This window comes from Chionomys nivalis, chromosome 5, assembly GCF_950005125.1.
Source record: "Chionomys nivalis chromosome 5, mChiNiv1.1, whole genome shotgun sequence".
Lineage (NCBI taxonomy): Eukaryota > Metazoa > Chordata > Mammalia > Rodentia > Cricetidae > Chionomys > Chionomys nivalis.
Window position 1 is genome coordinate 35,092,960 of NC_080090.1, and position 25,412 is coordinate 35,118,371.

Here is a 25,412-nt window from a genome sequence, read left to right on the forward strand (position 1 = left end):
CCACTCCTCTTCTCCTCCCTCTCCAGTCCCAGGAGCAGTCAGGGTTCCCTGCCCTGTGGAAAGTTCAAGGTCCTCCCCACTCCATCCAGATCTAGGAAGTTGAACATCCAAACTGTCTAGGCTCCCACAAAGCCAGAACCTGAAGTAGGATCAACACCCCGTGCCATTGTCCTTGGCCTCTTGTCATCTCTCATTGTCCGCCATGTTCAGAGAGTCCGGTTTTATCCCATGCTTTTTCAGTCACAGTCCAGCTGGCCTTGATGAGCTCCCAATAGATCGGTCCGACTGTCTCAGTGGGTGGGTGCACCCCTCGTGGTCCTGACTTCGTTGTACATGTTCTCCCTCCTTCTGCTCCTCATTAGGACCTTGGGAGCTCAGTCCGGTGCTCCCGTGTGGGTCTCTGTCTCTATCTCCATCCATCGCTAGATGAAGGTTCTATGGTGATATGCAAGATATTCATCAATATGGCTATAGGATAGGTTCATTTCAGGTTCCCTATCCTCAGGTGCCCAAGGAACTAACTGGGGACATTGCCCTGGGCATCTGGTAGCCACCCCAAGTTCAAGTCTCTTGCCAACCCTTAGGTGGTTCCCTTAACTAAGATAGGAGTTTCCCTGCTCCCCTATCCAACCTTCCTATATCCCCAATCATCCCGTTTCCCCAAGTTCCCCTCATCCTCTCCTTCACACTTTTCTTTCTCCATCTCCCCTTACCCCCATCCCACCCTACCCCCAAGATTCCAATTTTTTTGCCTGGCACTCTTGTCTACTTCTTCCCATAGCCAGGAGGATAACTAAATGTTTTTCCTTGGGTTTGCCCTCTTGTTTAGCTTCTTTAGGACCACATATTATAGACTCAGAGGCTCCCCTATCCATAGCTAGAAACCAATTATGAGTGAGTACGTTATTTTCGTGCATGATAATTTAGTCTTTAGAGTATCAGTTAATAAAAAGAATGTCTTTTCCTTTTGGGAGTCTTTGCCAAAAATTAATTGGTCTTCAAATTGTAGACATAATCTGTTCTGTTTAATTTGACCTGTGTTTTATATTTCAACTGATGATGGATACTCATAAGAACTATACATTTTTGTTGGTCATAAAAGAAGTGGGGTAAGCTGAGAACTTTTAATATTTTGGGAAACTTTGTCTTTAGCCTTCGGTCCCTTTATGTTTCCACATAACTGGGGTTATGACGAGGTGTGTGAGGCACACAGGCCACAGATAATTCAGAGGAATTCCTTCTTAGGTTGCTAGTAATTCCTCTCCCTGGTTCCTGCTTTGCATTTTCATACACTTTAACATTAACTTGTCATTTTTCTAGGAAAAAAATCAGCTTTTAATTTAAATTATGTTGAAACTAAGAATTTTTTCAGGGGCCGGGTGGTGGTAGCGCACGCCTTTAATCCCAGCACTCAGGAGGCAGAGGCAGGTGGATCTCTGTGAGTTCGAGACCAGCCTGGTCTACAAGAGCTAGTTCCAGGACAGGCTCCAAAACCACAGAGAAACCCTGTCTTGAAAACCACAAAAAAAAAAAAAAAGAATTTTTTCAGGGATAATTGACTTCTTAGTGGTACTGACCTGTGAGAAGGAATATTTTCCCATTTATCTCAATCTCCAGTTATTTGTAGCAGTGTTTTATAGTGTTAAGTGCATGTCATTCTGTTAGATTCATCTCCAAGTATTTATAATTTTCAAACCTATTGCTTTTCAATTTAAACTTGCAATTGTGTGTTGTTAGCTTTTAGAAATATAATCTCACTCAACCTCGCTAAACTCAATTATTAGTTACAGAGGTTTTCTTTTTATATATTTACTCTGATTTTATATGTAGACTAGCGTGTCTTCTATGATAAAGAGAACTACATTTTCTCTTGAATGTATATCTTTTATTTCTTTTTTGTTTTTTTCGTCTTGTAGTGACTTGAACTTCAGTTCAGTGTCAGATAGAAGTAATGTAAGTTTGCTGGATCTTGAACCATCTTGCAAGCTGAGCATAGTCAGGACTTAGTGCTTGAGATAATCAACAGGAATGGACATCTGTGTCTTCCCATTCCTACAAGAAATCATTTCACCCATTCCCATTAGTTATGACATAGGTTGAGCATAGATACCTTTTTTTAAAATCATGTTGAAGAAGTTTTTTTTTTAATTCTTAGGTTTCTGAGATTATTTTAAAAACAACTGGATGTTGGGTTTAGTTGAGTTCTTTTTATAGCTGTTGGAATGATCACATGGGTTTTCCCTTTTTAGTCTGTTAGTAAAGATAAATAAGCTGATTCATTTGATTAGTGAATTAATAAATGACTCAATAATGTTCTTTTTCAATTGTTGTGTTCAGAATTACTGAATGTATTTCAACATACTAGCTAATTAATTTTGAGTAAATTTTATCCTTTACCTTAAAATTCATTCATTTTCTTCTATTTCTTCATCATGTGCATTTTTCATCTCAGACATTGAATATTTAATTTGTAAGAATTCAATTTTTATTGTCCTCCAAATCACATACAAATTTTATTTTATTTACTTGAATATATAGTATGGATTTATAATATTCATACTATGTGTTTTAAATTTCTGTTCTATTAATACCACCACCTATATTGTTTCTAAATCAGCTGCTATTGATTAATTTTTCAGTTATGTAGTTGTATTTTACTGCTACTTTATGTGCGTTGTAATTTTTGATTGGATGGAGAATATTCTATTTTTAATAAGACATATTAAATCATATTTTATTTACCTCCATACCTTCCCTCCAACTCCTTTCAGATTTCCCTTATGTCCCCTTTCTACTTTTTTCTTTTAAGAAACTGAATGAGCACCACTAGCGCATGGGTATGGTGCAACCCACTTGTGTGTGATCACCCTGCCAGGGAGCATACATGCCCTTAAAGAAAGCTGACTCTCCCTCCGCCAGCTGCAATCAAATGTCAATTGCTCTGGAAGTAGGGGTGAGAATTATATGCCCCACTATTGTCTATATTGGATTGTTAACTGGCTTGATCTTGTACAGGTCTTGTGCTGGCAGCCATGGCTTCTGAGAGTTCGTTAGTATAGCGGTATACTTGTGTCCACAACACAGTTTAACCCTAGTTTTCCCCAGTGCCCTCTGACTCTGAAAGTCTTTCCACATCCTCTTCCATGAATACATTGTAATTTTGTGGGATTGGACACCAGATTCATTTTTGTTCCTTTTTATACCTCCAGTCCTTGGACACAGTTCCTCTTGGGTGTTTCAATCTTTTAAGACTTACTTTGAACTTTTGTTTGATAGACATATCTCTTCAGTATGTCTGAGTGGACCTATAACTTAGGATAGCTGTATCTGCTTCTTTTTGATGGTCCTTTCCTGGACTGAGGTGGTTTCTTCATGCACATGTGCTAATAAATACTCTGTGAAAGATTCAAATAGAATTCTTTACAGATTTCTGAGGGGCCCTTTCTGTTTCTCTCTATTATGGTGTTCTGCCTTATTATTCCTAACTGCCCCAAACTTCTAACAGTTCATGGAGACGATTACGGTCCCTTTCCTGTGCTACAACAAGAAAAGTTTCCCTAAGATCCTCACGCCCACTTGATTGGCTTTTCTTCTCTCAGGCATCACTTTCCATCTGTGCTAGTTGCTCAATGTCTAGCCGGTGTTACTTCATTTATGTTATTTTAGTTGATTAAGGTGTAGGTAGATTCAGCTGACATTAACCCGACAAGGACAGAATTCATAGTCTTAGTCACCATCCTACACTTTTGGTCTAAGTCACCATCAATCACTTCCCGGTTTGCTTTTGTTACTCCCATGAAACACTGACCAAAAACAAGAGAGAATGAAAGATTTTGTTTGGATTCCAAATCAGAGTTTTTCACTGAAGGAAGTCAAAGCAGGAACTCAAGACCTGGAGGCAAGAGCTGAAACAGAGACCATGGAGGAGTGCCTGCTTCCTATGGCTTGCTTTATTATACAATTCACTATCATCTGCTCAGTGATGGCATTGTCCATGGTTGACTGGGCAATATCAATCATTAAGCAATAAAATGTACTATAGATTTGCCCACAGGAGGCAGCTCCTCCTTGAGGTTCCCTCTTTCCTTTTCCAAGGTAACTCTAGTTTGTGACAAGTCAGCAAAAGCTAACCAGCAACACACATCTTTACACTTATGTCCTACACACTTGGTAAGGATTTTACAATGTTGCACGCAAGCCTCTAAACTTCAGAACCACACTACAGTAGGGCTCTGGGCCATGGGAATTTATTTTTGAACCATCTTTGGAAAAATATTTAGGGTAATATTTCAGGATTTTAAATTGTAAGTGCAATTAAAATTTATAGTTTTCTATCAACTCCTCAGGGATTAAAGACAACTAAGAAGTATTAATGTGAAGCATAAGGTCTCATTTTCCTAGTGGTTGGGAGGCTTGTGCACAATTGCAAGGAGATTTAAATATTCCCCTGGGACAAACAAATAGGTATTGCAAACAAAATAATTAAAATGGTTTGTAACAAGCTAGCAGATGAGTGCTGTGAAGGATTGGCTGGGATTATATTTATTTTTCTGTTTGAATATCTGCCTGGGGAGTAAGCTGCAAATTAAAGGACCCAACAAGCTTTTAAAATTTTAATGACAGAATGAAAAGCGCTGGCTTTGTGCTCTAGAGATAATTCCTCAGGTCATAATTTTAAATATTAAAAAAGCTGAGTTTCACTCCGTGTGGGTGTGTCCATAGTAATGAAGAATTCCCTCCAATTGTCTGCATTTCCTTGCATCCCTTCTTGGCTCGCTCTCTCCCTGACCTTCTCTGCTTACTTCATGAGTACCTCCCTGGCCTGGTACTCTGTGCTAGGAAGCCAGCAGAGTGTAGGACACATGCTTGTGGAACTGGTCTGTTTGAACTCTAGCCTTCAAGGGATGATGAATTAGCATCTGTAGTTTCCTTCTGGTTCTGTGGCTGCATGAGAGGAGGCATTGAATTCACAGCATTCCTGAAAGTGCCTCGCAGTTCTGGACTATATTATAAAGGACCCAGAGGAGCATATGGATTTCAGATCAGAGCTAATTGAACTTTGCTTGTGCAACTCTTGAGAGTCCTTTTCTGGGCTCATTTCTACATTGCTCTGCTGGGAGTCAAGAGTGGCAGGAAAGGTCTCCTCTCTGCCTCTGACTGCAGACTTCTATTACTTGAAGCGCTTCCTATTCAGACTCTGTCCTGATGTGTTGGACTTCGGAGACTCTAGATTTGTCCTGCCTTCCAAATGCCAGGTGAAATTATTTTTAGCCTGTCCCTGAAGTTATTTTAGTGTTCTTAAACCTTGGGTCTCGACCTGCAGAAGTTTACATTTTAGATGCAACTTCAAGCATACCTCAGCACTATCGCATCCGCAAAAGTGAAGACACAGTTAGCAATTGCAGCAGTCCCATTTAGAATTGCTGTGAGTGTTTCAAGTATTCAGAGCCCATTGCAGTGTGGGGAAAGTGCATGAGTAGGGTACCAGAAATGGAGCTGGGAGAATTTAGAATATTCTGGGTTAGTGGGAATAGAAAGTTCATAGAAGATCAAGGCAGAAAAGGGGGAAAGAGATAAGAGAGAAAGAAAGGAGATGGTAAAGCAATAGGAAAGAAGAAAGTAAAAATAGGAGACAGGAAAGAAGAGAGTTGGCCAGGCTATGCACAAAGCTCTTGGTCACATAGGCTTCTCTACAATCCATCCATCCATCCATCCATCCATCCATCCATCCATCCATCCAGAGGATGGCTACTGAGAGTCCACAGTGGATGCTGAAGATATGTGAGTCTCATTGGAGGACAAATGTTTACTTTGAGCTCATAGTCAAATATAATAAGGACATCCAAGATAAAAATCAAGAAAGTAGAATATAAGAACTACTCAACATTCAGAGATCACCGATTCTCTTTGGTTATCTCTTACCAGGATAACAGAATCTTTAGATACACCAGCAGATCTTGAAACTTGGTTTCCAGCCATAAGCAGGGAACCTGCTTGGTGACTACATCCAGGTGTTGGTCTTTAGGGAATGACCCAGTTGCAAGCTGACTGTCTGGGGCAGCCTATGGGGATGTGATGTGATGTGATGATTGGGACTGGGACATAACTCTGTCAACTGTTTCCTGAGCAGTTTAGGGTAGGGGGCAGGCAGAGTTGGCTTTGTAGTAGCAGAGACCATTTATTTCATTTCTACAAATAAAGAAGCTGTGCTCTATTTTTAACAATGACCCACTTTATTTAGGTGTGGAATGGTTGCCCTATGGGAGTGATGTCTTGGCAGAGAGTCAAGGAGTTGTATCAGAGATGAGGAACAGGACAAAACCAAATGCAGTTTGGCGTGGTCTGTTCTGGCATCCTTTGGGAGTTTGATGGAGGCTGCAGGAGCAATGAGGCAGTAAGAGGGAAACAGAATACTTTGGCATGGCTGAAGCAGGTCTATACTGACTTTCAAAGATCATAGACAACTATAGATTTTGAGTTGGAAGGATAGGAGGCTTGTTTTAGATTTGTGATAGCCCCATTTTGTTCCATTAAATAAACCCCCTGAACTGTGTTAAGAATGCATGGAAGGATTGTTTTCACATTTACAGATGAATTTCAAAGAAATATAAAGTTTTGTTCAAGTAATACAGCTCAAGAGCGATGAAGCTAGGATTGGAGGCCAAAGCTATCCGATATCAGATTCTGTGCTCTCAATTCATCACTATACATAAATAACAAGAGCACACCAAACATTAATGTACCCATGAATCACCTGGGGATCTTTTTATGATGCTGATTCTTATTAGGTAGGCACAGGTCTGAGATTCTGCATTTCCAACAAGTTCCCATAATGTGTTGATGTTATTGGTCCCATGGACCACATTTTGGCAAATAAGGAGATCACCTGCAATTTTTCACATCCTACATAGAGCGGAGAGATTCATGCTCAGCTCATCAGTTTATGGGGAACAACTAAGGAGGCAGGGTCTGCCAGAATACCTCCTTGGAAGTTGTTCTACCCATTGTCGCCAGTCCAGAAAATGTGCCAACACTGAGTGCTGGCAGCGGCTCTCTTGCCCTGTCCTCATCAAGATGTCCTTATCTCTCTGGAGCCTCAGCTCCTCCAGACTGAAGTACTCAGCAGCACACACGTTCCTGAAGCCTTATTGACTTCAGCCAGGCAAACTCTCTTATCACTACTTTATTGAATTCTTCCTGTATTTCCTCAACTTCTCAAGGCAGCCTTGTCTGTGAAATTTCTCTACTATCATTAACTTGAGATTACTGATGCCGTGACTCTTAAGGGGGACATAAACTTTAATTATTCACCCAGAGATGGAATAATACTGATATCACACAGCTGATTGGTAGATCTGGGTCTTTTGGAGGAACAAAACACATAATAATAATGTGGCTGCATAGTCCAATATGAGTTTAGCAATTCATATAAATGCTTAATAATAAATTCCCCTGGCATTAGAAGGTTCCAACATTTTGCTAAGGTCTTAAAGGTCTGACAAAAGAATATTTATATGTGAATTTTGCATCCAATTTGTCAAAATGCATATTTTGAAAAAATACATCTTCATTTTAATTGCCATTTTTAAAAGTATCTCCTTATAGCTTTTCCCTCTTTGCTATGTGTCTTGGCTTGAGTTAAGACTTCTGCAGTGATTTTGTCTGGTTTCAGTCAAATGTTTCTAAGAAGCATGGAAAGTTACAGGGAGTAATATAGCAAATACCTACATTCTTGCCTTTCAAATTTTGTAATGTTGCAAACCTCAGATTTTTAGAGACTGACCATTTCACAGACAATGAGACGCTGCTTTGTGTCCTGTTACAGATCCTATTGGATTCCATAGTATCCTGGTTGTTTATACATGTACTAACAGGAAATCAAAACCTGCTCTCTTGAGGGTCTGAGAATTTATCTGCTCATCTTAATAAGGTTCTGAGTTATTCCAGAAGGTTTCAGGACATGATGATTAAGAGGCCAGGAATAGGATCCACAGGCTAGGTGTAGGGGTACATATCAAGTCGTACCTCCAAACCCCCAAAGCAGGGACAGGAAGGCTGCGAGTTCAAGGGTGGGTGAGTGACAGTTGCTCGTTTGTGATATGTAATAAGACTAAGTCTCAAAAAAACAAAACAAAACTAAACAAAACAAAAAACGAAGGGCTAGGCATGTGGTTCACTGCTCAAACATTATTCTAGAATACTTGAGGCCTTGAGTTTCATGCCCAGCTCTTCAGTGTGTGCATTTATGTTTATAAATATAAAGAGTGCTCTCAGGGCCTTGCTCTCTGCAGTTTGATGCGTTTGCCTTTAGGTTAAATCAGTCCATGGCTCAGAAAGGTCAAAGAAAGTGGCCATCTAAGGTAGATTTTGTCAGGGTTTTACAGACCTTCTCAGAATCTATGTAGGAAAAACTACCATTTCCACAATCAGAAATGGGATCATAATGCCTTCTTGCCTAACACCGCCTAAAGTAGGAAGACCAAACAAGATGTGTCTCTGATTCAGAGTGCAGGTTCACCTTCTACTACCATAAACTTACAAAAAAAACCAAAAAAAAAAAAAAAAAACATAGAAATGGATATCCAAATGCAATTGGTTTTTTTTTTTTTTTGGTTTTTCTTTTTTTTTTTCTTGCTGATTTTTTTTATTAATTAATTAATTTAATTATTAAAGATTTCTGCCTCTTCCCCGCCACCACCTCCCATTCCCTCCCCCTCCCCCAATCAAGTCTTCCTTCCTCCTCAGCCCAAAGAGTAAGCAGGTTTCTCTGCCCTGTGGGAGGTCCAAGGACCACCCACCTCCATCCAGGTCTATTAAGGTGAGCATCCAAACTACCTGGGCTCCCACAAAGCCATTACATGCAATAGGATCAAGACAAGACAGGGTTTCTCTGTGGTTTTGGAGCCTGCCCTGGAACTAGCTCTTGTAGACCAGGCTGATCTCGAACTCACAGAGATCCGCCTGCCTCTGCCTCCCAAGTGCTGGGATTAAAGGCGTGCGCCACCACCGCCCGGCCGCAATTGGTTTTTAAGTTAAGGGAAGCGTATGGTGTGAAAAGTGGATATTAATGGGAACTACTGTTTGGTGGACAAGTCATGGAGTCTGCGTTAGAGAGACAAGAACTGCTCTAGGCTGAACTTTCAGGTTTGTGAAGCCTGCTGATATTATTTCAATTGTCCTAATAAATTGGCATAGAAGATCCATAGACCAAATACTATGAGCTGTATTGGAGGTGGGGGACAATTATAGCAAAGAGCTGAACCAAGCAAGCTATGGAATCAGCAGGGGCATGACTCCCTTCAGGACCTGTGAGGAATGGAGTCTACTGCACTAGAAGACTATAGTCAATAGATTGATCACTTCCTGATGGCATAGTAGCTCAAACCAGAAACCATAGTAGCTCAAAACAGAAGGGAATAAATTGCACAACTTCCTCATGTTACCTGAAACCTTTTCAGAATTTTCATCCTAATACTGCCCATGTTAATTAAAATAGAATAATTCAGAGAATTAAAGAGTTTGAAATAAGAAAAAAAAAGTGGGATAAAAGCATGCAGTGAGCAAGGGGAGGGGATATCTTATAGGCAATTTTTCTTCTATTCCCCACTGTTAGCCACTTTCCTGTAATGGTTGCATGTGCTTTACAGCTGGATTTTCATGATGCTATTATGTGTGTGCATGTATGTGTGTATGGATTCATATGTGTATCTTCACGTACACTTATTTTCTGTTTTTGTAGCTATATTGTATATGTCTGTGGATAATAATGCAACACAGTGAGCTTATTCTGTTCTTTTAATAGCCACATAGTAGTTCATATAAGCTCTATTGCTTCTTTGATTCTTTTTTTCCTGAGGATCACATCAGAGGCCTGAATGGAAGTAAGAAAAGGTACCCAAGTCTGACAGATACTATTTTGTCTCCAGCGTATCCTGTTGGAGTTATTATCATTTTCATTCTTCTCATAGTGAGTGACAAGGAGCACTTTAAAAACACTCTTAGCCTCCATATCAATTGTTCATCATCTTGTTTTTTGGAGGGAGCATAGAGGCTTCCTTTGAAAGTCCAGTACAGCCTGAGGGATTTCTCTGCAGGGAAATGCACACAGTACTCGTATATGGCACTTTTTTTTTTTTTAAATCAAAAAAATCCTGTGAAGTCAGCCATAGAACCTGGCTGAAGACTCACGTTTCTTGGGAACAGAGGCAATCAGATCTCATTCTCTTCATCGTGTGCTCTATGAGAAGGATAATTTTGCTTTCAATCAGTGAATTAAGTATGCGCCTCCTGGGAGAATGTGAGGATTGCCTCTGCGTTAGAATTCTTCTTACTTTCCTATGCTCTTAACTCATTGAAAGTGGGGTAGAGATTTGTAGAGTTTCTTAATAATTTATTTGACTTGAAATGCATATTTTTCTAAGCTTCTAGTGTGCATTCTTGCAGAATCAGAGACCTGGGTAATTTTATTATTCATTGCATGAAGCAATTTCTCACTCTTTCTCGTATCCATAGACGTTTTCGTGGGAGCATGCTGCAAGGCACAAAGCAGCCTTGTTTTGCTTCCAGTGACTGGCAAGAAGAGCTCAATAGCTGTGTTAGCTGGGAACTCCGAACCTCATCTCTCTGTACTTACTATAATATTCTTTTTTTTAATCAAATTATAAATAAGTTCTTCTCCTATTGAAAATAGAAAGAGATCTATAAGTATATTTCTTCTCTTTCTCTGTAGCCTCTGTCCATAAGTGTTTTAAATTCAAAATTTTAACTATTTCTAAAGATTATCTATCTGCCCACACCTTAGTCCAGTGAATAATAGGAAAGAGAATTTATGGGTGGAACCTCCTAGGCTGTAGGAGAAGATGGTAACAGATGGGGATATTTAGGGAAAAAAAATATGGTCAGATAGGACCTTACAATGTTTATCTTCTTGCATCCATGATACAGAGTTGAGGTGTAAGCACAAACAGGTTTTGATCAGGTGTGCTCGGTTTACATCTTCTTAAAATAGTGTTTGTATCAATGAAGTTAGGAAAGGGAAATCGAATGCAACAAATACCAGTTGTAATACTAAAATGATTTCTCAGCTTCAACCAGCCACACAGCTAGGGCATATGGGGAGCAGTTTGAAACACAGACGTGTGCCTCAGAATTAAAGAATAGGATCACAAACAAAGAATTTAAATCCCATATGAAAAGTTTAATAGTATGTTTTTATGAAAGATTAGTCTGAATAACACTCCCAAAGGGAAAAGGGCCCCCCAAATAGCTTAATATAGCATATTTTAAAATATTTTTAACTAAAAGCCTCAAGAATAATAAACATGAGGTCAAACGTAACATGAAAATGGAAACTCCAGTTTTTCTTTTAGTGAGTTGGTCAAACTGTAGAAGCCTTGAGTTTTTGTCCTGAGGACTATCTTGGGAATATGAGATATGAGATCAAGCTAAGGACCAATCAGGTGTGGTGTCTACTGAAAGAGTTCCACCTACAGCTGGAAACATCTGCTCTCTATCAGAGCTGGTAAAAAACGAAAGCATAGAGCAGAAGGAGGTGCAAAGCAGCATTCCCTATTATGATTTTGGAACTGAATGAAGTGAACATATTCTTACATCATGTAAGTGTGACCCAATTTCATAACACCTCTGTTGTCCAGCCGAGGTTTGAGGAAAGGTTAGTTTACCGTGGTTGTACAGTACAGTAGTTGGTAACCTCTTCTATGTAGAGGAGAAGCAAGCAATGTAAATGTGAGTCTGAGTCAAAGAGCTCTGTATCAGTTTCCTTCCTGTTGCTGGGAGAAAGCAGCTTAGGGGAGGAAGGGGTATACTTAGCCCACTCTTCTGGGTTACAGCCCGTCATGTGGGGAATTCACAGAGGCAGGAGCTCAGACAGCTGATCACGTCATAGTCACAGTCAGGAGCAGAAAGGCACTAACGCACCAATGCTGTATTCTTACTTGGCTCTTAGCCAGTGTCCCTTATTCATTTGCAGTTCAGGCCCCCCTGCCCTGGGAATGCTTAGATGCACACTGGACTTTCAAAGTCAAGACCTCTGTAGATGTGCCCACAGACCAGCTTGATCTGGATAATTCCTCAGTGGATGGAGACTTTTGAGGTGATTCTAGATTGTGACAAGTTGACTTTTAAAATTAATAATTACAAACTCCTAAAGGCATTTTATGGAAAACTACATGTATGTAGAAAGAAGTCAGGAGGATGAAGAAGAAGAGGCAGTAAAGAAGAAGTTTGTATGATGAGATCTAGGAAATATTATGTAACACAGAATAAGTATGTTTCAAAAGTAGAGACTGTATTATGTGAGCAAAGAACAAAAGACTCAAAGAAAGCCAAATTCAGAAAGGAATGAACTGGTCACCAAATGTAATAACTAGAAGTTGGAAACCTAAGTGTCAAGTTGTTCGAAGAGAAATAATTGGTGCAGTATAACTTATGGAGAGGGTATCTGAAGTATAGTCTGTAAATAAAATAGTGATGGAGACATAAGGAAAACAGAATAGCAATACTTAATGTACTTTTGAGAAAAGAATGGGCGTTCGAATCTTAAAGTAGTAAATGATGTCATGGCTGATTGCTCTTGAAGAGCATTGAAAGAAATCTAGTGTGATCCAGGATCAAGAACTGATTCAAAATAAAAGGTTCATACAGAAACACCTTATACAGTGACAGCGTAGGACATCAAAGACAAAGGACAGCCTGGGCTCTATTCAGAGAACACAGCCCATTTGCAAATGACTTTAGTGTCTGTACATGGTAAGCAGATGTCCCACACGGAGAATTATCAACAGCGGTGTTTCTTGGCAGAAATGAATATATCCTAAAGAGACACTTTAGCTAGCAGACAACTAAAAGAAAGGGCCCCAAGAAATAGTAATTTCCCTTGGAGTCTTATTATAGGAGGAGAAAAAGCTGAGTCAGACCGAATGAAAACCCTTCTCTTGGAAAAGAGCATTATAGCCTCTGGCAGGAATAGGTCTAAGGTAGGTAGGGCCATGCCCTTACCAAGACTACTTAGATGTGTGTATTCCTAGTCCTTTATTTGCACTTTGACCTCGTTTGGGGACCCAGAAGGTAGACTAAAGGTGCTTACCAGACTTCTTTGTACCTCTTCAATGTTGCCATATTGAATAAATCCTCCCCTTGCTATTATCATGGCTATTCTGATCAGCTTATTGAGGATGGGTATCCGTATCTGCCTCTTGGGGAACAAACTGGCACCCCAAGCTTGATAACAGTGGCCATACTTGCAGTTTCAAATGGGTGATTATAAAAGCATACGACAAACAGTAAAAACAAAAGAATGGGTAACAAATATCAGATAGACAGAAGCAGCAGATAGAGAGCAAACTGTCATCAAATTTGCCGCTTACAACATGTAGCACAAACAACTGGAAAGATCCTACTGGGAGAGGAAGCAAAGTCACACCCTTAAACCAGATGCTTAGGAAACCAATAGAAATCCACAGCAAAGCCTGAGAAACCTTTGTGTGCTGGGTCCTTGTTGAGAGGTTTCTAGGCACTGCCGAGCGCTCCCTCCACAGATGAACTGGCATCTTTATACCGTGGCGTCTTTATACTGTGGGATAAACAACGGTAACCTCTGTTGGGAATGGTTTCTTTTCCAGCTGTTCTCAAAGGTACAATATCTTAATCCCCCATAGCCATTTGCTGTTTTTTTTTCTTTCTGTCCCAGAGTTAGGGAACCAGTCTGCCATAGGACAGAGAATTTTGGACACTTGAATTCAACATTCTGGTATCTGGGACAAGACAGCCCTCTTTGCTCCAAGTCTACTGTCAACAGGTTTAAACAGTGCATGGCAGTTTACCAATAGAATGTTTATCACAGTTGAATGATGCCCTCCAGAGAGATTCCAGGCCAACCCTGAAACCCGTGAATGTTTCTTAGCATAAAGCCTTTTACAAATGCCATGAAATTAATGATCTTGAAGTGAGGTCTTTGGATTATTCAGATGGTTTCTAAATGCCTTCCTTACCTTGCATCTTTATGGGAGGCAGTCAAGGGAAATTTGACTGTACAAAAAGAGAAACTGTGATTATTAATCTTAATGACCAGCTGGCTGGGATTTAGAATATCTTAAGGGTCACATTTCTTGGTATATCTGTGAGGATATTTAGTGAGGTTTAACTGAAGAAGGAAGAAGGACCCATGCTGAATGTGGGCAGCACTATCCTGTGGACTGGCCTTCTAGAGTGATTAAAAAGGACAAAGTAAATGGACAGCTTCTTTATTTGTCTCTCGGCTGCCTGACTAAGAAGAGTCTGACCTCATGCTTGGTGGACGTTTTAGAAATTATTTTAAGGAAGAACTTAGAAGAGTTTGGAACTATAGGCAAGAGAAACCCTGGAAGGCAAAATGTAAAACAGCATTCCTTGGGCTATTCTGCTAGAAGGATGGAAGCCCAGAATGTCAAGAGAAATATCAGATAATGGTGACCCAGATTATGAGACTTTAGAGTAGAGAAAGGACTTTCCTAGAAAGACTTGAGACTATTGATGTTACATTATGGCAAAGAACCACAAGGAGTTATATAATATCATAAAGAACCACAGATATTAGAGACACTGTGTTATTTTCCTTGCTGGATTTGGTCTTGCTTTGGCCTGATCTTTTTTTGCTAAGCTCCCATTCTGAATGGGAATATTTGCTGTCTGTCACTGTAAACTGGAAATGTGTAACTTGTGGTTTGATTTTGTAGTTTGTTTTAGGTCTCAGAAGGGACTTTGGGTTTTGGACTTTAGAATACTGTTGATACTGTTAGTTGGCTATATCATCAACAATTTACACGAAAAGGTATTTGCAATGATGTCCTTTGGACAAAGGAGAAAGATGTCAAATGTAAGGCCTGAAGTCCAGAAAAGAATATGTAACCAATACATACATGTGTTCCAATTATAAAGATCTTATACAAGTACTTTTATAAAACAATTGGGATATTGTGCACTGGAAGATCATAAAGAAAGACAGAATTAAATGCTGGACATAGTTGGCATACTTGCTGGTTTTCTGGAAATTGGGGATAAGCACCGAGGAAGAAAAGTAAATACTGAACAATTTCACACCTAAATATATTTATTAAAATAGGTAAGAAAAATAATAAAAGATAATATAAAAATCTAATTTTCTAAAACATAAATAATTGGAAATATTAAAAAAAATTACAAGTTTAGACAAATGGTAACAAAGAGCAAAACTTATAAAGCAAATAATATGATAGAAATAAATCCAAATATGTAAATAATCATAATCAGTATAAATGATTATAATTTCTTCTTACATCTCAGGTACAGGTATGAATATTTCTAGTGTGTTTTATTTACAGGTATTCCAACTGAGATGTTGCAAGGAGAGAGGCCGTTTGGTCATTCTTGGCTGCTCAGCCCTGAAATAACCACACAGAAATTGTATTAATTAAATCACTGCTTAGTCCCTTAGCTCTAGCTTCTTATTGACTAACTCTTATATCAATTTAGCCCATTTATATTAATCTGCACATCGCTACATGGCAGTGGCTTATGAGCAAAGTTTCAGCATGTCTGACTCTGGTGGTTCCATAGCGTCTCCCTCTCCACCTTCCTTAGTTCTGCCCTATCAACAGGCCAAGGCAGTGTCTTTATTCATTAATGGTAATCATAGCATACAAACGGGACTCTCACATCACTCAAACTTGAGGCCAGATAAAAACAAAAAGAAAACAAGGCTATGAAAAATATGGATAAATAACCTTTCTACAAATAGTATAGCTATAGTAACCACAGACACAGGAAACTATAAGGCAAGATGCATTCTTAGATATAAAGAGGATATTTAAATACTAATAAAACCACCAGCTCAACAGGGAGCTAGACTTATAATCTGTATACAACTAATAACAAGTCTTTAAAATATGTGAAGAAAACACAGGCAGAATTCAAGAATAAATAAAGTCCTGATCTAATGGACCTGGCAACAGATATTTGACACCAGCAACTGTATAGCAATGCCATGTAAAGCAGGTATGCACAGTGCCCACAGAGCAAGGCTGTCTAGGCCCAAGCTTAGAAGGGTTTAAAGCCTGACCCAAACATCCCTCTCCTAGGAGAAGATGTTTGTAGCACATGACGAGCCTTATTTAGAATAAATTTAAAAACAAGAGAACCTTAAATCACTATGCAAGAAATTTGCTCAATGGAAATTTAACAACCCACAAATACAGCAAAAGAGACATAAATGATTCAGAAATGCATGAGAGATACTCAACCATATTAAAAATTAAGATAGCAAAACAAACCCCAACATTATTCCAATCCATACTCATGAGACTGGCGTATCTTAGGAAGTCATATAATATATAAGGTGTGGGTAAGTAGGCAAGACTAATGCTCCTTTGCCATACACGATTATAAATTGGTACAATTCCATTAGGAATTTGACACTTTCTAATAAATTTGAGCATGTTCCTATTCTTTTTTAAAAGTTATATTTATTTTCTTTGTTTGAATTTTTGCCTGCATGTAATGAATATCTGTATACCCATAGCACTAGGTGCCTAGGGAGACCAGAAGTGCATTTAGATTTCCTTGAGCTGAAGTTACACACAATTAGCCACCATGTTGGTGCTGGGAATTTGAACCCAACTTCTCTGGAAGAGCAGCCAGTGCTCTTAACTTCTAAGCCATCTCTCCAGCCTCCTTCCTATTCTCTTATCAGGATTCTACAATCCTAGGTATATGATACATACAAGAGAAATTCTTGTATAAGTACATGAAGATGCATAGGGAATTGTTCATAGAAGTCAACAAATGAAGCATCTTAAACATTATCAACAATGGATGAATAAATGACGACTTTGTCATATAGTATTGTCACGCACACTTTTGAAAAATTAAATCAGAGTCACTCCTATCACCATGGATAAACCTCAGAACTCTAATGTTTGGCTAGCTGTTTCATTTTTAAATAATTATTTATTTCTACTTCGTGTGTGTTTTGCCTACATGCATGTATGTGAACCATGTGCTTGCAGTACCTTCAGGTCCAGACAAGGGAATTGGAGTCACCAGATCTGGAGTTACAGATGGTTACGAGTCTCCATATAGGCTCTGGCTTCTAAGCACTGAGCCATCTCTCCATCCCATGAGCAAGCGGGTGACTATTGGGGTATTATTTAGAGTGCTCATGGAGAGCCCAGAGTGTTTGCTCCTTGAGGTGTATTAGGGCTGGTTTCCTATACAGTTACCAAGCTCCCAGATGACTCTAGTGTACAGCAGCATATGAAAAACATGATGCTAAAACACGATCAAGAAGGATCCATATTGTGCAACATATACAAGCCTAAGCTACATGGAATCTAGGCTCTTACATAACAAATGCTGCTTGTGGCTAGACGGAAGGAGTGGGCATGAGAAACCATCCAGCTAAGATGTGGGCATCATTTCCTTCTTAGTTTGATTGAAGATACAATGAATTCATTTTATTGTTCTTTTTTAATGAACAAAATGATTAGGCATATCTCACAGTGAAAATTATAACTTACAATGTATAAAAATTCAAGCTTGCTTGGCTCCTTTGAACTTCTGCGAGCATCATATGACACATTGCCATTTTTCCTTTCTCCTCTACTAGTTTATTCCACAGTGCTGCTTGCACGCTGCCCTGCTGCTTCTCTTTATCAGCAGCACTATGAATGCGTGCTGAACTGGGACAAGGGGAAGTTTGCCCTCCCAGCTGCCCATTTAAATTGGCTGCTTATATTTTCCTCTGTACAGGAAGTCTAGAGTTTGGGGTCTCTTACACTGGGACATTAGCATACATTCTGCTGACATCAGGGCTAGCCGGATAGGAGTAAATCCTGGCATGCAGCTGCTAGAATGAACTGCTCATTTGTATTCAGAATTAGGGCAAGGACAGGATTCAACCTTTTTAGACGTCTGTAAATAACTGAGTGGACTCCCAGGTCTTCCTTGCAGATATCTCCGTATTGGACAAGAAGGATAGTCTAGAAGCACAGGGAGTGGGATAGGAGTCACAGGACCATGCTGTGAGCCATGACCCGTGGAGCAGAACTGGGTGAGGGATTACGGGAAAGTATACAAGGTTCCATCCGATCCCCACTGCCAGGGAGGCATATGGAAGCTATTAGATTGCCATAAGGCTGTGCCAAGTCTTTATGAGGTCCTGGGCAGGCATAATAGAAGAAGAAGTGTTGGTAAATCAGGGCCGATGGGGGCAAGCATTGAGTACCCACCACAGGCCATAGCACAGCATGACTTAGCTACTCACTGTAGGTGAAGCAGCCAGTTGGCCTCGAAAGTACTAGGCCACCATGTAGGTCAAATCCATAACAAATTTCCAAAATGTGCCTAGAGTGTGGTGGTGAGAACTGAGTATTTCTGCTTGTCCTTCTGGCAGTTGAAGAAGCAGGAGAGACTTAGTAAAAGGATTTTTTATAAAATGGCTGTTGCCTCTATAGTGGCATTTTTCTATCAAGAATATGTGGGAGGGGCTGGAGAGATGGCTCAGAGGTTAAGAGCACTGACTGCTCTTCCAGAGGTCCTGAGTTCAATTCGCAGCAACCACATGGTGGCTCACAGCCATCTATAATGAGATCTGGTGCCCTCTTCTGGCATGCAAGCATACATGGAAGGAATATTGTATACATAATAAATAAATAATTCTTTAAAAAAAAGAATATGTGGGAAAAATAAATGCCATAAAACACATTTTTTTTGATTTGCAGTTGTGTTGTCTCTAACACCTTTATTCACAATTCCACTTTTGTGTTTCATGACACCTGCGTTCCTCATTTCCTCCCTTCTGCTGATTTGTTTGTTTCTCTGTAGAATCTCACTCTAGGCCAGGGTGGCCCATAACTGACTAGGTAACCCAGGATGGTCTTGAACTTGCAGCAACTCTTCTCCTTCAGTCTCCCGAATGCTGGGATGGTAAGCAAGAGCCACTGTGCCTGGTTGACATCGTGCATTTTCTAGATAGGAAATTCCCTCCCTAAGTCCTCTCTGCTTCTAGTTTAGGCAAAGTGAATGGCCTACTTGTTCCTCTTTCTGACATCCCTCATCCCCTTGAGATTAGGCTGTGATTTCTCTCATCCTCTAGCCTGTGATCTCGGAAGGACCTTGGTCCCCGGGCTGCTAGAACAGAACCAAGTGCACATATTCAGCTCTACCCACTTTGAAGCTCTCTGTGTGCAGGGACTGTCCCTTCTGACCAATTTCTTCACTTCTGATTACCCCTTTGTCCCAATCTATCATGAATATAATTTTCTGTGGCATGGGTCTAGATCCACGCTAAATAGCATTTTGACTTTTTTGAGATCAGTGAGCTCAGTACACTTAGGAACCGACACTAAGAGAAGATGGGTGTGCTTTGTTCTTCCCAATCTAGCAAGTGCTGTCAACTGACCGGGCTTCACAGATACACAGTGGCAAACCCAAGACAGACCCTAAATGCTTGATTTAGCACCTTAGCCCTTAAAATGTTATGCTCTCATTTAAATGATTTTGAAATCCCAACCACTAATTTCCTGCCTGGCTGACTCCATTTGTACTGTCACAGGGACTCAAAACTAGAATGGCTCATCTATAAGAGGAAGATTTAAAGATTATTTTAAAATACAACTAATTTTAGTTAAAATGTTGACTTGGAGCCAAGCGCTGATGTAGTAATTTCTCAGAGACAGTGAGCCTGGGATGTCCTTAGTCTGTCTGCTCCACTTCTTGAACACTGGGTGAATATTGGTTTCCATGTCTTTGTAGTTCAGTTGTGGGCCCAGCTGTGGAGCCTTGCCCTCTCCTCTCTGCCTCCACCTCCTCTGTTTGTTCCTCTCCAATCCTTGCTCCAGAAAACAACCAGAAATTTTCAAAAAGGCCATTCTGATTATAGCGTATTTGTCCCTAAATTTTTTCAAGCTCATTGCTACTGCTATGGAAAACGCCTGCTTTCTATGTTGCTGTCGTTGTTTGTTTGAAGTGGAATGGATGGACCCTGACTTTCTATCTGCCTTTCCTCCATTGATGCCTCTACATAGGACCAAGTCTATCTACTTGCTGTAGTCTTTATAGCACCAGATTCCCAGCTGCACTCTGCCCTCAACCCAAGCTCTCACACACACGCACGCATGCACTCACATGTGCACAGACACATACATACATACATACATACATACATACATACACACACACACACTTTCTTTACTTATGTTCATTCTTAGGCTCAGTGTAAGGCTGATTTCTTGTAGAAGCCTCCTTTGGAGTGATTTGCCTATAAGCAGCTTCCTTTTCAATTCCTAAGCTTGAGGATAAAATGTCATAATAATTGGATCCCCGTCATAGAATTTCTAGGGTTGCTTTTTGAGTAAGGCATTAATAAATGCATGTAAAACACCTGGTGTGCCAAGATCTAGCAGAATCAGTATGCTCCACAGTAAAGGATTATATTTGACCTCTACTATACCTTGGTGATACTATAGACCAGACCTCTCACAGAGGGAGTGTTGAATAATGTTGTTTGGACCTAAAGGATGGTAAATATTTTATGTAAAGAATCAGCTAATGAATTGAACAGCCTGGACCTAGTCCTTTGATGTCTTCAGCATTAACTGGGCTTTTGGCCTGGATGCCTCCTAGTGACTTTTTTTCATGAGGGTATAAGCATGGATCTGGTTATTTCTTCAGGAAATCAGTGACCCCGAGATCCTGGATCTGGTCCACAGTGCCCTTGGCAGGATGACCGTGGTCCGGCAAATCTTCCCATCTGCGAAGGACAACCAGAAATGCATGAGGAACAACCATCGCATCTCTTCCCTGCTCTGTGATCCACAGGAAGGCTACCTCCAAATGCTGCAGGTCAGTGCGCAGTGTCTCCTCCATGCAGGTCACCTACCACACCCTTGGTCTGAGACAGGAGACATGCTGGGCCTGCTAGGCTCTAGCTGAACACAGTTACCCACCCACTTTAATGACTAAAATACTATAATTGACTGAAATGGAAACCAGTCAGCTCGACACAAGTGTCTCATAGTAGCATTAGTGGTAATTAATCCTGGTACCAGCAGGCAAGGCCTGATTAACTCACAGGTTACCTCTGGTATTAAAGCTTACATGATTGGGGTAGGATAGATTGCTGTCTCATAGGCCTCTATTCTGAGTGCTTGGTAGCAGGGCTGGAGATGGAGACTTCCTTGCATTTTTCCTTGTAAGAAGTCACTTGCACAGACACCATGCTTTTAAAACATTTGGCACAGTCTTGGCACATCTGCATGGATCTCCTCTAAGCAAAAAGGCCAGAGAACAGGTTTAGAGCATCGCCTGTTGCTGTACCCTTTCCTAAATGGGGGTGTAAACTCTTTTGTTAGTACTTCAGTCACTGTCTTGGTATATGTGTGGTCTTCATCTTCCAGCCTTGTGGCCTTGGCATAGTAGATAGGTGTTCTATGTACAGATCATTTTCTGTGTAGATCTTTGAAAACAGGAAGATAGTGTGGCAAATGTTGACTGGTTTCCCTGTATTCACATCAACATTTGGAATATGATGAACAAGAACACTGGATGATCTTTAATCAGGAGTTTGGATCAGTGCTGGCTGTGTCTGCCCATGAGTGTCAGCCTTCCTAAGGACCTTTTGGTGTCTCCACATCAGAGGACCTTCATAATGGAGAGGGGACCATGGGAATCTTGGGTGGGCTCTAGAAATATTTTGCTAGTGAAAGCATAGAATCCAACTCTATAATCTTATGTTGTCAGAAGAAGAAAACCATCTCGTAGATGTTACACATGAGAAACTGGTTCTCAATGGGCAGGAAACACAGGTGACGCTGGTTACAGTTGGAGCACCTTTCCTCCCTTGGTGCCCACTGTGCCAGAGAGCACATTGGCTAAATTGGAATGATAGAATAGCTAAGATTTTCCGAGGTGGTAAGGATTTGCTGTGTGATTGAAAGTGGCCCTTCTTTGGGGAAAACTGAAGTAGTTCACTTAATGAAAACTGGAAAATAAGTAGAGGGATAGGAAGTAGGAAAGGGAACAGGATGACAGAGGCTGGAGAGTAATGAAACACATCAAGGGAGTGGGAACCTGGGTGATCATCAAGGGAAGGAAAGCCATGAACTTAGGTCCAGCCAGCAAAAGGATTCCCCTCTTCCTCTGACAGAGTGGGGATACTCATACAGCCCGGCCCCTTGTCCAACTTTGCACGTATCCACATGGAAAGGGAGAATAAGCAGACGTGGATCCAGTGAGAGGGGCCCACCTGACCCAGTGGGCAGTACAGGATGTGGCAGAGGAAAGAGGTCTGCACTTGTCAAAGTTCACAATGACTCTTCTTGCTATAGGTTGGCACCTGTAAGGAGTTCAGGCCTGCTAGGTACAAAGAGCCTGCTCTCTGGAAGAGAGCAAGGGGGTCTTGGGGGAATGAAGGGAAGTTCAGTTGATGGCATACTAAAGTGGTGATTACCCACACTTGTAACAAAGGCTCTGAGCCGCACACTTCAGGGCCCCTCCCTGTCCCTGTTCTTTCTGAGACACAGGTACCAAATAAGGAGGAAAAATAAAGAACAGAACCATAGAGACCTGTTTATGGCAGTTGTGACACCAATACCACCATTACTGTTTAGTCAATTAATATTCATTTGTTATTCTGTGCCTCTGTTTCTTGCATTGTCAATCCAAGACATGAAAATCTGCTACCGTAGAGAATCATTATCAAAAGTAAATGAGAGAACTTGTGGAAATTGTGTAGAACAGGACTGAGCTGTTAGGAAAGCCATCAGTATGGGAGAGGTGGCCAGTATTAAAGAAGTGTCCACAGAAAAGCTGAAGATGCCCACGTACCTGTATTTGGGCAGCTAAAAACATCACCTTGTATAGGAGAGCAGTTACATCCCCTTCAGCCCCGGATCAGAAGCTTTGTGTTTCTCACTGCCCACATCCCTCATTCAGCTGCCTTGTCTGAAGAAGACAGAGCATGTTTTAAATCCATTTAGCTCTCCATGAAAGACCCTGAAGACCATCAATAAGAATATATGGGATGACTCTGCTAATAACCTGGGACTCAGGACCCAAGTTAAATGGTCTTTAGAAGCCTCTTTATATAGAGATAAGTAAAGCACTTTATTAAAGAAGGATCTCTCTCTCTCTCTCTCTCTCTCTCTCCCTGTCTGTTGTATCTACATTCTTCTGCAGGGCTATGATGGGAGGGGAGAGTGGATTTATTTACTCCTCTGCCCAACACTTGGGAAGCTTGTAGATTCATCTCATTTACAAGCCATTCCCTTCAAGTTTTCTCAGAAACTATTACCACTTCTTTCCTTCCTAATGACAGTGTAGAAGGCAAACTAATTTCTACTAGCCTCTAGCTGTGAGATTTATCGAAAAGACTCTAACATGCTTAGAACAACCAACTGAAGAAAAAAAAACTGCTGTCATGGATTATTAACTTTGTCTTGATGAAATTAATGAAAATCCCCCTGGAAATGGAGCTCCCAAGTCCGTTTTAGTTCCTTCCCCAGATGGCTGCCCTTGGGACGATGATCCTAACTTAGAAGAATCCAAGGATTGTAAAAACATAGGGGTGTTTTTGCAAGGTCATCCATCTCCAGTTTCTCTGCCCAAGTGAGCTGGTCTCAGAGACTCTGTCTTCCTCTCTTAGCCTTGTGGCAAGGGATTTCTGTTTTGAAAAGCCAACCAAGTACTATGAGAGCAAATCAATTTGGTTGCGATTTAGTACAGAGAAAGTCACTTGGAAGAAAAATACCCAAGTAAGTGACTTCCAGCGACTTCAAAAGGCATTGCACTTGCCTGTGTGCTCTTGTTTATTCTTCCCTACAAAGCACTGTCTGATTTGGGTGTTTCTCGTTTTTGTTTTCTTGACAAGTTAGTTTAGGGCTTGGCTGACTCAGCCAGTAATAAAAGTGATAACCAGTCCCTCAGAACCCTGAGAATTTGCTAAGATTTCCCAGGCAGCCTTGCTCAGGGAAGACTTGCTATTGTGCTCTGTCATTAGAACTGCCTCTCCCAGTGATATCAGCTTGTAACTGAACTAGCAGAAACATTATCCCATTGGCACCCCATGCATTCAGATGTGTTTCCAGAGTGTGCTGGGTTATTATGAACTGCCTGTCTGGTCATGACGCAGTCTGATCTAAGCTGCGGGGGCCAATATGGTATTGTCATAAAATGTCCTCTCCAATTGAAATTTTTACATCTCTGTGCACTTAAAAGTTGTTGGGTGGCCTGGCAACATTACCCCTCCCTCTGGCATTCAACTTGCTAAAGTTTATCACAGACCCGGTAGTCCACATTTCCTACAAGCTTCCGTTCTTTCCCCTGGTCATAGGTCTCTGTCAATCTGGTAAGAAGAGCCTTTCCTCTGACACACTCCCCCAGGCTTCCATCCCAGCGACCCCAGATTTCATGTCACTTCCAGTGCCTTACTTAATGGTGAAGACTCCAGTTGGCAACCGGACAAGGGCAGTGCGGAAGGCAGTGAATCACGCACATAGGTAGTCTCTGCGGGTGCAGCTGCTTACTGCTCTGGCTGCAGGTGTCCACATGTGTGTTTGGAGCCGAGAGAGGCTTGTGTGGAGACAGATGCTCCTTCATCTTCTCCCTTCTGATACAGCACCTCCTCCCACCCCTGACCCTAGGCCACCATCTGCTCCATCCTCCGACCTGGCCGCAGTGCCCTCTCAAGACAGGTGGGCTGGCAGCAGTTTGGCACAGAGACCTTGCCTGGGGATAGATTGTTCGTGCTGGGGCATCTGGATGTCAGATTGCCCTCCCAGCTGGACCCTCTGTCCACTGCTTTTCTGACATTGCCGGCCAGCCGGAGTCCGTCTGCAGATTTGGTGAGAGGTCAGTGCCTGCCGTTTATCTCTATGATGTCTCCACGAACAGCCCACTTTGCTTGATTAATGACAGGGGAAAGAGACCACTGGGCTCTTTAGGAGCCTGGAGGAAATGTGGCCATGCTTAATGAAAATCTTGCATTTCCAGCGCTCTGGCTTGTGAGGATAATGGGCCGGCGAGAGATTTCTCCTGGCTTGTGTGACTCTGACCTTGGCCTGCCATTCATCTTCCTCTTCCTTCAAGAATGATTCTCGCCCTGATAATGCAATAGACAACCATCTCTGGGTTCCTAGAGCATGACGGGGACACAGCTGGAGTACCCTAATAAGTCTTGCCTAGAATCTCAGCGTTAGTGAGAAGACAAGCACCAAGCACCAGGAGGCAGACAGTCTGGCTGCATGGTGTGGCACACACATTATCCTGACCTATTCGAGCCCCTCCTTTCCCAACCAGTGGAGGTGGCAGAGGACTCAGCCTGCTGGCATCCACATGGACTTACATGCAAGGCCTGCCTGGGGGTATCAGCGTATTTTAGGACA

General features: G+C 41.2%; 1 protein-coding gene across 3 annotated transcripts in view; it reads left to right on the forward strand.

Annotated features, from left to right (window-relative positions):
* Grid1 (glutamate ionotropic receptor delta type subunit 1) overlaps nucleotides 1-25,412 on the forward strand; it is a 775,861-nt gene that overhangs the window by 489,010 nt on the left and 261,439 nt on the right. For all 3 annotated transcript variants that reach the window (XM_057770780.1, XM_057770778.1, XM_057770779.1), the window contains exon 6: nucleotides 20,704-20,874. In XM_057770780.1, coding sequence (XP_057626763.1) covers nucleotides 20,704-20,874 — 171 coding nt within the window. The remainder of the gene's footprint in view (nucleotides 1-20,703; nucleotides 20,875-25,412) is intronic.